Raw genomic sequence first — 13072 nt, 5'->3', positions numbered from 1 at the left:
TTGTATATGTTTGATTTTAAATTAATTGGAAACGTTTAAAGGCGCCCGCACAATAGCCCGTCGTACGTCGCGTCGCGTTGACATTTCATTTTGGGAATACTGTTTTCCGTTTGAGCCACCACAATAGTGCGTCACGTCAATGAAGGCATTGTACTAAAACGCAAAACTTGTTCTAAACAGAAGCGTTCTCCAACGTCGACGTTCTGTTTAAAAAAAAATCAAAATTGTCAGCAGCGTTATAAATGTTCCGGCTTATTGTGTTTTATGTCAAAGTTTGATACTAATAGACTCAAATCTCTTATAATCGTCCATATTTTCTTCTCGATTTAACAAATTTTCGAAACTATCATTTAGAATGAACATTTCAATGTGCTTTGACACGTTGAGAAAATCAATCATTTTTTCGGGGATTTTCATCAATAAAAATCATAATGTTCTGTATTTATAAATGAATACAAACAGATTCTCGGATTAATAGTTTTTCTCAAAACACTTATTGAAATGGATTCATTTAATCAACTTATTTTTATACAAACTTTCTCAATCTTCCTCTCCTCCCGTCTTAAATTAATACCGTGCAGTTGAGGAGCTGGGGAGCCGCATGAGCATACTCTTCCGTTGAGGAAGTTCTTGATAACCAATGAACAATAAGTGAATATAATGCACATTTTTGATTTTGTTGAACAAAAAGTGATCGATTTTTCAAATAGGATTTGACGATGTTCCGAAATTTCAAACGCGTTTTTCTCGTTTCGAGCTAACTGCTACACAGCAAAAAATTTCTAAAAGTACACGTAATCTAAAAAACGAGTGATCTATTTTTTCTTGAGTATAAATGCAAAAAGATGTAATTTTGAACTCCTTTTGATGTAATATTAGACTTATTTCAAAAATAGGATAGAAATAAACTGTTTTGATGTAATTTTACATTGCGTCATGCAAAAATCAACCAGTCAATGAAATTTATGTCACAAACAGTGTAAAGTTAGATCTGTTTGATTTAAAATTGAATGCAAATATTTAACTTCTGCCTTTTTATATTTCGTTAGTTTGCGCACAAAGTAAACAAGTCGAAAAATTATTCGGAAACGAGTCGATCAAAAGCGTAGCTACCTACAGCAGCACTTCTAGAGTCTTTTAAAGTCGTAAGTATACGTGAAATGAAGAATGCGGTTGAAACTGACTACTAGTTTTTTCTCCATTACAGCAAGGTCAGATTTTTTTGGCAGAGTCTGATATCCGGACAGTTATTATCCGGAGAAACTTTTGTCAGATCAATTCAAGTGTCCAAGTGCTAAGCGAAAGATCATGATTTTCCGGAACCATACGAGGATACTGATGACGCTGAACTGCAGTAAAAACATCCCCGGGCTGGGAATCCGGATGCAACAACAATTCCAGCTTTCCATCACGCTTTCCGTGATGGTGTTTTAATTTTCAGTTTTGTAAATAAATGTGAATTAAAAATAATACATGTGGGCGTATTCATTCAAAGACAAAAGCAAAAACCTGAATAATTAGCAAAAATATCAATATTTACGATAAAAATTTAAAAATTTACATCCCTGTGTATTTTTACACGACGGCTTTTGTGATCCGAACTCGTGCATTGATTTCAATCTAAATTTACACGCCTCAAAAATTACATCCTGGAAAAAAATAAACCGTGATAGAATTTTACATCGAAATCGATGTTCCGTTTTCGTGCATCGTTTTCGATCTAAATTTACATGAATTTTTCTTGCTGTGTAGTTTCGCCCTTATGAAATAAATGTACCTATTAGTGGTATGAATAAGGTTTAGCAATTGCTTCGATAGCTTTTACTTAGCTCGAAATCAATCAAAGCAAAAGTCCAAAGCATTTGCTTAGTTTGGTATGAATAAACATTTGCTTAGCGGATGTGTACTAAAGTCTTAGAACATAGCTTTTGCTTCGAAAAATAGAGCTATCCAACCAGCAGAATCTGAAGTTTTCTAAAGTAAAATGAAAGAAGACGATCAGAAAATTGAAAAGTACGGCTAAAGTAGCCTTGAAGTCGACGAAGCGGGTGGTGCGTGTAAGAACGACCGGAATTTTTTGTTAATGAGTGCTCGTATGTTGATGTTTAAAGAAAAATGAATACATATTCGAATATTGTCAAACAAAAATGGCAACTTTAATATTTATCATAAGCTCTCCCACATGTATTCGGATCGGGATAATCCGATGTATACAAAATAGGCAATAGGCCCGCATTTTAATTTAGATTTTTTTTTTAAATCATAGGATTATAAAAAGTTATTAAAAATGAGAGATCTGTATAATGTTTTAAATTATTACAATTTATTTCTTACTTTGAGCCAATTGGGACTTCTTCCACTATAGCCGGATTTTTTTTAATTTGAAATATTTACTAATTGATTTGTTTATTGTCATCTTAGACGAATCATATTATACAACGACAGGAATATGAAAAAAATTGGGTTATCACTTCGACTTTTCTTTATCCATGTTGAAAATACCTTTTTGAATTGTTTTGAAGTGAAATATTGCTAATTTGATAAGTTCATGACGTTATTGAAGAATTTTTTATTGGAAAAGTCTGCTACCGAGCATGCTTAGAAAATGAAGCAATTACTATGAAATTTGTCGAGCAATTGCTTCAGATTTGAGCTTTATTCATACCAAACTAGCTTGTTCTAAAAGTAAAAGCTCCTGACTGAGAAAACAGCTGTCAAAAAAAACTTTATTCATAACAACCGAAGTAATTGCTTTAAGCGACTGCTCGACTGCTCGATTCAGTTTAGCAAAAGCAATTACTAAGTTTTTTTCATACCACCCTATATCTTTATGATTGTATACCGATTGGCATAAAGTCATTTGGCATAAAGCCGTTTGGCATAACGCCGTTTGGCATAACGCCGTTTGGCATAAAAGTCGTTTGGCATAAAGTCGTTTGGCATAATGGCCGTTTGGCATAATGGTCGTTTGGCATAATGGTCATTTCGCATAATGGCCGTTTGGCATTATGGCCGTTTGGCATAAAATGATGGATAAAAATTTCGAGGAAGCCTACTCACGCTTCGCGTTCGAACTAAAATAAAATATGGTCCTTACGCTTCGCGTTGCGGACCAGGCTAGGGGATTGTCCCTAGCTTTGGGTAAACCTAGAAACACGGGACTTTCCTAGGGCTTTGAATAAACCTAGAAAGACATGGCCGTCCTAAAATGATGGATCCAAATTTCGAGGAAGCCTCCTCACGCTTCGCGTTCGAACTAAAATGAAGTATGGTCCTTACGCTTCGCGTTGCGGACCGGGCTAGGGGATTGTCCCTAGCTTTGGGTAAACCTAGAAACACGGGACCTTCCTAGGGCTTTGAATAAACCTAGAAAGACATGGCCGTTCTAAAATGATGTATCAAAATTTCGAGGAAGCCTCCTCACGCTTCGCGTTCGAACTAAAATGAAGTATGGTCCTTACGCTTCGCGTTGCGGACCGGGCTAGGGGATTGTCCCTAGCTTTGGGTAAACCTAGAAACACGGGACCTTCCTAGGGATTTGATTAAACCTAGAAAATCGGTAAATTGAAAAAAAAAACTTATGTATTTTAATATTTAGCAACATTTTATGTTACCTTATAAATTTTTATATTTTTATGCCAAACGGCCATTATGCCAAACGGACATTATGCCAAATGACCATTATGCCAAACGGCCATTATGCCAAACGACTTTATGCCAAACGACTTTATGCCAAACGACTTTTATGCCAAACGACGTTATGCCAAACGGCTTTATGCCAAATGACTTTATGCCAAACGGCGTAGGACCTATCTTTATACTCTTATTCAAGTTTTCGTGATTTATCGTGCACTTCGCCGGTGTTTCGAAAAAATGTCCAAAATGTCAAAATGTTCGACATCAAAAGGTTACCAGAAGTCCTTTTTTCTATATAGACGCTTGAAAATTTCGAAACAAAAAATTAATCAAAAAATTTGTTTTTGTTGACTGCATCACAATGGCTGGTAATTTTTGGGAAAGTTCTCACCATCAGCAGTGGATTTTGGACAAGCAGGACCTTATACGTGAGCGACAGCATGACTTAAAATCTTTAAACGAAGAAGAGTACCAGAAAATTTTTATGTTTTTTGCTAATGTAATTCAGGTAAACAAAATATTTTAACAATAGTTGAACTGTAAACAAACTTTACCATCCAAAATTCAGGTCTTAGGTGAACAGTTAAAACTGCGCCAACAGGTAATCGCCACGGCCACTGTATACTTTAAGCGCTTTTATGCAAGAAATTCTCTGAAATGCATCGACCCGCTCCTGCTGGCCCCGACTTGCATTCTGTTGGCCTCCAAAGTAGAGGAATTCGGAGTTATTTCTAACTCCCGGCTTATATCCACCTGCCAGACAGTGATCAAGAATAAATTTGGGTACGCCTACCAGCAGGAGTTTCCCTACCGTACGAACCACATTCTGGAGTGTGAATTCTACCTGTTGGAGAATTTGGACTGTTGTCTGATTGTTTACCAACCATATCGACCGCTGCTGCAATTAATCCAGGATATTGGACAAGAGGAGCAATTGCTGACTCTAACCTGGCGATTGATAAACGATTCATTACGAACTGATGTCAGTTTATTGTATCCGCCGTATCAGGTATTGCACTTGTACAAGCAGATTATGAATAAGCTAATACTAAAAACACTCTTACAGATCGCCATCGGCTGCCTGCAAATAGCTTGTGTTATTTTGCAAAAAGAACTGAAGGCTTGGTTCGCCGAACTGAATGTTGACATGGAGAAGGTGCAAGAAATTGCTCGTGCTATTTTGAATCTGTTTGAGCTATGGAAAAGCTACGACGAGAAAGAGATTCAAAGTTTGCTCGAAAAAATGCCAAAGCCCAAACCGGCCCCACAACGGTGATTTGTCGGCTCAACTATGTTTTACTACATTTCCTCTTATTCAATACATAAATTTTTATTTAACTCATCCTTAAACATTAATATTCATTCCTTTTCACAGGAAGTTTTATTAAAAAAAAAATCAATAAAACGTATACCTTCTTACAAACATACAAATTTAATTTTCACTTTTATCGTATGTTCGAATAATTTTTAACAAAACAGCACTGTGCCCGTTTTGCGCCTCTATTTAGAATTTTTATGAAAAAAAACCGAATACTACAGATATGAGGAATTCAAACAAGAATTTATCAATACAAACAAGTAAGAAGCTAAATTTGAACTAAGCTGGCATGAAAAAGGTTTCCTAAAGATGTAAAAAAGCATAGAGAGATGAACACCAATATTCATAAAATTAGAGACATAATATTCAACTATAGCGAATGAGGAAAAATTAATCGAAACGAAGAACGAAATCCATCTCCTGTTACCGATAAAGGCGTTGGAAGTGAAATTCTGATTATCGTTAAATAAATAGTATATTATTATGATACATTTCATCTCTCCGTTGTTTTTCATTCCCGTGCATTGCGAATTGCAGGTACCCTATGCCCTAAAAGCATCTCATGCACAAAAGTCTCAGGTTTCCAACAACAACAGATAACTAAGTTCGTCTCATAACAAATATCGCAGTTCATGTTGCCTACAGTGTGAACTAGGCTTAAGCAGCACACGCTTGTTTGGCATAATTTTAGATTATGCGTGTCAAAGTGTCAATCTCTCTGGTCTTATCTTTCTTATCCTTATCTGTTCCTAGGTGATTCATCAATCATCAGGACCATTAGATAAGAAAATTTCTAATTCTCCACACGCTGTTTATGGTAATGTAAAGAAACTATCAGGATAACGATGCAAATTTAACATGTTGCCTAGATTTTCTTGTTCATAATAGTTCATAATGGGTTAAAAGAAAAACATCGAACGTCTGACGTTGTCGTTTATGACACGCTGCGTGACTGAACTTCCAACAACACAACAGCTGATAAATAATAAGTCTGTTCAATGAAGTCTGGTCGAAATAAGTTGAAACCAATGTGATGGAAAGTGTACCTCATAGGCGATGGAATCGAAAAGTTATTCTTTCTCTCCTTAAGAAAAACCCGTAAGATCTGTCAAAAGTTGGGTGAAATTTTAGCTGCATCTCTCTTGCACTAGTGCAGAACCATCACCCAAATTCGGCAGCGCTTCCATCGCCTATTGGGTTGAAACAAGTAGAAATGGATTGACAATTAATCACCTCTGAGTCTGTTCAATGAAGCCTGGTCGAAACAAGTAGAAATGGATTCCCGTATTCCTTCATTCCTTCAAAGACCTGGCTACTTCAACCAAAATATTAGCTCATTGAACGCAACTACCAACTACCACTACTACTACTGCAGTTGATAGAAACCAGTACACTGAACCCAAATTCACTCTTAAAATACACATGATTTTTCACTTAAAAACAAGAATCCAGTGATTTTCTTCCATTCAAGTGCGACATATACATTTCACTTGGCAGTCACTTAAATTTCAAGTGAATTCATTCACATTCACTTCAGTTGTCACTTGAATTTGAAGTGAGAAAAAATATTCACTTCCCCATCACTTGAATTTCAAGTGAATGTCAGGTTGTAATTGTGTTTATTTTCAGAGTTCGAAATGGCAAATTCTAAAGAGCAGCGTTTAAAGCTTATGCTGGATTTGGATTTTCCCAATTCTTTAATAGGCGATTTTGGCGGTAGTTTGTGTTAAAAGCGATGTAAGAAAAAGTTATTTAAAGGTGTTATCATGTTTCAGCTTGTGGGTTGAACGGGACAGGTTTTTTGGTTTGCAGCAGGGAAGATTTAGAAGTCGCACTATCCGCAGTTACCGATCTGCCTTGGGATTACGATGGAATTTTCCTTTCGCCATAAATTTATGGCGAAAGCGTAATGTAAGTATTTGAAATCGTAGTGCTGTTCGTTAAATGTTCTTTTATTTAAAAACGCGAGAGATAATTAACTAGAAACATACTTAGAAACTCAGATAAATTTCACTCGAACGTCCTAGTGTAATTCACTTGACCGGTCACTTAAGTGAATTCACTTGACCCATCACTTAAAATTCAAATGAAATTACGTATGGCGAGAATTTACTACAGATGTCACTTATTTTTTAAGTGAAAATTATTTTGGGTGTAGAAACTGATTTCTACTTACGATTGAACAAAGCTAATATAAGCAACAGAAAGACGAAAAGCGAAAAGAAAGCCAAAGACAAATAAACTGCAGATAAACCACATACGCGAGCCTGGCCAAAATCTGTGAAAATAGGGAAAAATAGTGTTGTTATGTATGTTACATGCTGTGTGGGGTTGTAAATCTACGTCTAAATAAAGTATTGGCTCTCAGGCAACGAGGTCTGAAGCTTAACGATATAAAATGTGATGCCGTATACTTTTTCCGCTTCGAATAAAACTGTCAGTGTGTTACAGAACTAGTTGCAGGGAAGGCACCGACCATGGGACGGAATATTCTTGCCAGTAGTTTACAGAACGCTTCGTTTAGTATAATATTTCAGGTATGAATATGTACAGTATTTAATACACCCAGTAAGACTGAATAGCTTTTCTAGGTCATTCAAATGTTTGTTGTGAGCTTTATTCTAGCTTTTTGTCTATTCGATCTAATGTGTGTTCTATACTTTTAGATTTTTTGCCGTTGCATCACCTTCGCTATCAACGCCTTTATCGTGCGGAGTGTTGGTCGAGATGTACTTGGCATCACCAATGTGCGTTTACTACTCCTGGAGAGCACCTTGTTGTTTCTTTCCAAAGAAGCGATAATTCGTGCTTCACTCAGTTCACGGCACAACAAACAATGCACTTGGGCGCAGCTGGTAAACCAACTTTGGATAACGTAAGTTTACACAGATTCAACCTCAGTAAATTCTAATTAAATTGTCCTTGAGACATTTTTAAATAGATATGAACGAAAGAAAGTACTCAAAATTGTAAAACTCGCGCATACGAATAATTTACTAATCAATGATAATTATCAAACAACTTCAACGATCTTCCAAATAATGTTTAAACTTTCTATATTACAGCGTACCGATATGTTTCGCATTGGCCCTTCCTTGCCTTTACGTGTGGCTCAATTGGTTATCGGCAGTGGACAACCATTTCTACGAGCAGTACCGGTTTGGCTGTTTCGCCATTGCCTTTGCCTGCGTTATTGAGTTGACTGCTGAGGCACCGATTTTCGTGACCCAAGTTTTCTGCTTTGTTAAGTTGAAAATTGTCATGGACACATCACACATATTCATCAGATCTGCAGTCTTCATTGCACTGGTCTTGCTGGATAAAAGCATCACCATCTACGCCTTTGGCATCGCACAGATTACCAGCGCAGTCACAATTATTGCCGGAAATTACCTGTTCTATCACTTTTACATACCCCGTTTGCTGCACTATCGGAACGAATTGAAAAAAGTTGACGACAAGCACAAACTGCGAGAGAAATTTGGAGAAACGTACGAAAATATGGAAGATTTTCCCTTTGTTTCGATAAAAGACATGCTTCCTACAGTTTTACCTAACTCGGTAGGTTTAGTCACGACACGGAATGAGGATATATTTATGACCTATTGTTTTCATAATTTTTAGGGCTCCATGTTCAATTCTGAACTTCAAACGTTGGTACTTAGTTTTGCTAAACAAGGCGTTCTTAAGCAAGTGCTAACAGAGGGAGAGAAATATGTGATGTCCATAAGTCCAGTTTTAACATTTAGTGAACAAGCGACGTACGACGTGGTCAACAATATGGGCAGTTTGGCAGCACGATTTATCTTCCGACCGATTGAGGATAGTAGTTATTTCTATTTTACACAGACAATTGCTCGGGATATTAAACTGACTGAGCAGAACAGGGAAAAAGTCAATGAAGCATACCAAGTGCTGTCGTATGTCTGCAAAACTGTAACGTCTATCGGTTTACTGGGATTTGTGTTTGGACAAAGTTACTCCGGTACACTTTTGTTGCTGTACGGAGGAGCTGATTTCGTTGAAGGTGGTCTACCAGAAGTTCTCCTGAGATGGCACTCTTTGGCGATAGTGCTACTGGCATTGAACGGCATCACCGAGGGATATATGTTCGCTACAAACACGTCTAAACAAATCGACACTTATAACTACTACATGGCATTCTTCTCCATTGCTTTCCTGCTGCTCTCATATCAACTTACAAATTGGCTAGGTCCAGTGGGATTTATACTGGCCAACTGTTGCAACATGGTCTTCCGTATCAGTTACAGCTTGTTCTATATCAAAACTAACTTCAGAAGCATTGGTACAAATCCACTTCCCTCATTCCTACCAGGACCAATATTTTTAGCAACCCTGATCGTAGCTGGCCTTATGTGTAAATTCTCCGAATCATATTTCTTGGCTAAATCGATTTTCTATCATATACTGGTAGGAATCTTCTGCACTGGAATCACTGTTCTCGCATGGAGCTTCGAAAATCGTGATTTGCTGCGTACTGGTCTAACCAAATATCGAGAAAGAAAGCTTAGTCTGACATGAAACGCCATAAAAACTACAATTTCATGCTTCAGATTAGTTCTGTTGACTACCGTCCAAATGATTATTTCGCCTGTATCGTGTTTTTTTTGTTCTAGATTAAACCAAAGATGGACCTTCTTTGCAATGTAAAAAATCATTTCCCTTATCGTGTAAGAATGTAAATTATATTTTAGTTTAGTTTTCTGATGATATAAAATAGATTTGTTGAAACCCGCAACAACGTAATTCTATCTGGATGACATATTCAAAATAGGTTTTTTTCCGATTATAGTCGTTTTACCATCTTTGCGGCATTCGCGACTTATATCAACGATGCTATATCGGTGAAACTAAGTTCTTTTAGTAAGAACATTTTAAGATAAAGAAATTTTATAGAATAATAGAAAGTAAGAAGAAATTGAAAATGTTGAGCACATATTTTATTACGCTGGAAATAGGGAGACGTACAACCAATGCATGGTTTTTAAATGTACACAAAACGCCACGCAAACCTAACTATTATATCATGTGTTTAATTTGGTATTCTTTTCGTTTGTTCTTTTAAAAACATAGACACGTTTCATTACACATCACTGCTTAATGATGCTCATCATTATAATAGTGTAGTATATATGTATTTAACATTTAATGAATTCAAACAATTTTCGTTCGTCTTTTAAGTCTACCAAAATTTTCTTATTTTTAAACTTGACAAACATATTTTCCACTATTACTCAAATGGTTTAACTGATTTTTTCCACTGCGAAATTCTAAAGAAATTAGCTTGACTTGGTGTGTATGGATTTTCATTGTCTGTCTCTGTAGATTTCTATCCAACTATTATAATCTTTTTTTTTATTTGGGATTTTGATCCCTTAGGATCATTAATCCCTTTATTATAATTCTACTGCTATGGCCTGACTCTAAACGCGGACTGACACGGTTGATGAGTGTTTGTCAGCTTACGGTTGCCAACTGGAAAATTGGCTTTAAAAGCAAATTTAGTTCCTATGATTTTCAAAGTTACAGTAACAAAAAACGAAAGACAATTGACATAGGTCGCTAGGCTTTCAAGTGCAAGTGCGTATAGTTTGTGAGGGGTTTAAATGAAACAAGAATCAAACACAAGAATTTCGATTCTGATTACCAGAAAGGAACAAAATCTTAAAATGCACAGTCTGATAGACATTTTTTGCCTTAGTTCGACCGCTAGAAAAAAAAAAACGATCCAACCAACAGACAAATCCTTATAGTTGTCTAGTAGTACATATTGGCCGTACTGCTGCCACTGTTGCTGTATGGATTACCTTTGCTGGAGCTGTAGGGATTGGTCACCGACGTTGGCGACGAAGCGCTCGACGAAGACGTGGACGGTAGATACACTCCACTAACCGCACCAGTAGATGTGATCACCGAAGAAGCCGAAGGCGATGAGGACGTGTTGGTACTGCTCAGTTTATTCTGCTGCTGACACCACTCAACGAAATCGTCGATTAGTACCGGCCAAGCGCCTTCAGCGTCGTAGTTGGACATGCTGTCATCGATATAAGTTGCAAAATCCAGCAATAAATTCCATGTATCTTTAGGTATAGATCGTTTATGATTTTCCTAATAAGTTAAAAAAACAATGTTATTAACGAGTCGCACAAATATAAACTTTTGTCTTACCACCAAGAATTTGCACCAAAGGTCAAGAAACTTGAATCTATCTTTAAGTACTATGTTCCAATAGACAATAGCCATTTCTAAATCTAGCCCCTTTTGGCCCGGATCCTTAGCATAGTTGAACGTAAACTGATAGAAATCTTTGAACTTGATCGGATCTTTTAGGTCAATTTCAAGCTGTGGTAGCTTGGCCTTTAATTTCTCCACGCTATCGACTCCGAGATCGCTGAATCCGTTAACGAACTCATCCTTGCTGAACTCGCACTGTGCTTCCGCTTTAAACTTCCATGCTATGATAAGAACCAACTTTGATTCCGGACTAAGGTACAAATCGTCTAAAAATTTCACTACCCCATCAGAATTAATTTTATTAGGATCTGCTGGATCTCGATAACGGCTGAAAAGCTGTTCGATCTTCTTCCGATCTAATTCTCGATAGTAGACATCTGGATTTTGAAAGTAATTGTCGCAGGACAAATCCAGCTTCCAGTCATTATTCTGCAAACAATATATTGCCGTTTGCTCACCAGTTTGAGTGAGGGTGATGAATTTCTTCACTTTGTCCTTTTGATTGAGTTTGAGCTTGTTCTGTAATTATAGAATATTGAACTCAGTGTTTTCAAAGGGAAAACTATATTTTTATTTGTTACTAGAAAGTTCATTGTTTGAATGGAAATTTTCTGCTTTTGATTTTGTAGTTAGAATCAAAATCAATATAAAAAATAATTGCTTTAATGCTAAACTCATTCATTTAAAGACCTACCATGTTATCTGAATCAAATACTGCCTGAAGGAGCTAATATTTAGCAAAATTCCACCAAAAACAAAAATTTTCACAAGTTGGTTCCGTATAAATTTTTGTGACATTCGCAAAAAGATTCAAAAACAACCCACTGCTAACGCAATATGCACGCTCATTTTAAATAAACCATTTTTGGTTCAACAGTAACTACTTTAGGACTTTACTGGCAATAATGCCCGCATAGAAAAACTATGGTCAGTGGAAAAACCTTTGAAAAAGACTATGAATATTAAGGTTTATACTATGCGAATCATGTTTCATAGAACCTTGAATATACTGTAAAATTCAAATTTCGCATGAAAAAAGAGGGTTGTGTAAACAAACAATGATTAAATTAACTTTTTCAAAAACATTTTAGGGGCCGTTCACATACCACGTGGACAACTTGAGGGGGGGAGGGGGGTATGGAAATGTCCACGCTTGTCCACGGCGAGGGGGGTAGGGGTTTGGGTCATATCCACGTGGACATACTTACTTTAAAAACATTTTCTAAAGATAAATAAAAATTAAGAGAACATTGTAGAGTGATTGTAGCTTGGTCGTATACGACTTTGATATTCTTTCGATAACATTGACTACTTAGAGCACCTGTATTCGTGATCCAAACAGCCGGTTTAGACCCAAATTCCGACCCGAGCAACCGCACTGGTGATCCATTATACCAGTTTCAACTCAACTTTTTTTAGAGCTGGTATAAGGATTGATCCAAAACTGATGAGATTTGGATCCAATTTGCCGCAGTTCTAAACCGTTTGACAGTTAATGGAACACGAGTGCAGTTGCCAGTTTTTTCATTGGATCGGATCTAATTTCTTTGGTTCAATTCTTGTATAAATTAGACCCAAGAATAGATCACGAATACAGATGCCCTTAGAGCATCTGTATTCGTGGTCTATTCTTGGGTCTAATTTATACAAGAATTGAACCAAAGAAATTAGATCCGATCCAATGAAAAAACTGGCAACTGCACTCGTGTTCCATTAACTGTCAAACGGTTTAGAACTGCGTCAAATTAGAGTGCCTATAAGAAGAGTGACGCCAATGTCAAAATTGGAATAGCGATGAGCTGTCAGTGTCGTTCCAAACGAACAAATGACCTGTCAAATTCTGCCTGAGAAGGCTGAATTTGA

General features: G+C 36.8%; 3 protein-coding genes across 3 annotated transcripts; 2 read left to right on the top strand and 1 right to left on the bottom strand.

Annotated features, from left to right (window-relative positions):
• The first annotated feature begins 3904 nt into the window (after positions 1-3904).
• LOC129759715 (cyclin-C) lies at positions 3905-5443 on the top strand. Its single transcript, XM_055757231.1, has 3 exons — positions 3905-4144; positions 4205-4645; positions 4703-5443. Exons 1-3 carry the CDS (start codon positions 3998-4000, stop codon positions 4910-4912), a joined length of 798 nt encoding a protein of 265 aa, XP_055613206.1. The 5' UTR covers positions 3905-3997; the 3' UTR covers positions 4913-5443.
• Positions 5444-7174: 1731 nt separating this feature from the next.
• LOC129759716 (protein RFT1 homolog) lies at positions 7175-9706 on the top strand. The gene is made up of 4 exons (XM_055757232.1): positions 7175-7491; positions 7621-7829; positions 8020-8515; positions 8579-9706. The coding sequence occupies exons 1-4, from the start codon at positions 7432-7434 to the stop codon at positions 9494-9496; spliced, it is 1683 nt and encodes a 560-aa protein (XP_055613207.1). The 5' UTR covers positions 7175-7431; the 3' UTR covers positions 9497-9706.
• A 347-nt stretch (positions 9707-10053) lies between these two features.
• LOC129759717 (DCN1-like protein 1) lies at positions 10054-12042 on the bottom strand. The gene is made up of 3 exons (XM_055757233.1): positions 11904-12042; positions 11144-11728; positions 10054-11083 (listed from the first exon to the last, which is right to left on the bottom strand). Exons 1-3 carry the CDS (start codon positions 11904-11906, stop codon positions 10733-10735), a joined length of 939 nt encoding a protein of 312 aa, XP_055613208.1. The 5' UTR covers positions 11907-12042; the 3' UTR covers positions 10054-10732.
• Positions 12043-13072: the final 1030 nt, after the last annotated feature.

Source organism: Uranotaenia lowii, unplaced genomic scaffold (genome assembly GCF_029784155.1).
Source record: "Uranotaenia lowii strain MFRU-FL unplaced genomic scaffold, ASM2978415v1 HiC_scaffold_253, whole genome shotgun sequence".
Taxonomy (NCBI): domain Eukaryota; kingdom Metazoa; phylum Arthropoda; class Insecta; order Diptera; family Culicidae; genus Uranotaenia; species Uranotaenia lowii.
This window is presented reverse-complemented; position numbering and strand designations above follow the sequence as displayed.

Excerpts from the sequence above, each read along its gene's own strand:
- LOC129759715 (XM_055757231.1), top strand. The coding sequence starts at position 3,998 with ATGGCTGGTAATTTTTGGGAAAGTTCTCACCATCAGCAGTGGATTTTG. Across the intron at positions 4,145-4,204 it reads TTTTTGCTAATGTAATTCAG|GTCTTAGGTGAACAGTTAAA; the intron begins GTAAACAAAATA and ends TCCAAAATTCAG. Across the intron at positions 4,646-4,702 it reads TATTGTATCCGCCGTATCAG|ATCGCCATCGGCTGCCTGCA; the intron begins GTATTGCACTTG and ends ACACTCTTACAG.
- LOC129759716 (XM_055757232.1), top strand. The coding sequence starts at position 7,432 with ATGGGACGGAATATTCTTGCCAGTAGTTTACAGAACGCTTCGTTTAGT. Across the intron at positions 7,492-7,620 it reads CGTTTAGTATAATATTTCAG|ATTTTTTGCCGTTGCATCAC; the intron begins GTATGAATATGT and ends CTATACTTTTAG. Across the intron at positions 7,830-8,019 it reads GTAAACCAACTTTGGATAAC|CGTACCGATATGTTTCGCAT; the intron begins GTAAGTTTACAC and ends TCTATATTACAG.
- LOC129759717 (XM_055757233.1), bottom strand. Across the intron at positions 11,084-11,143 it reads TTTGGTGCAAATTCTTGGTG|GAAAATCATAAACGATCTAT; the intron begins GTAAGACAAAAG and ends TTAACTTATTAG.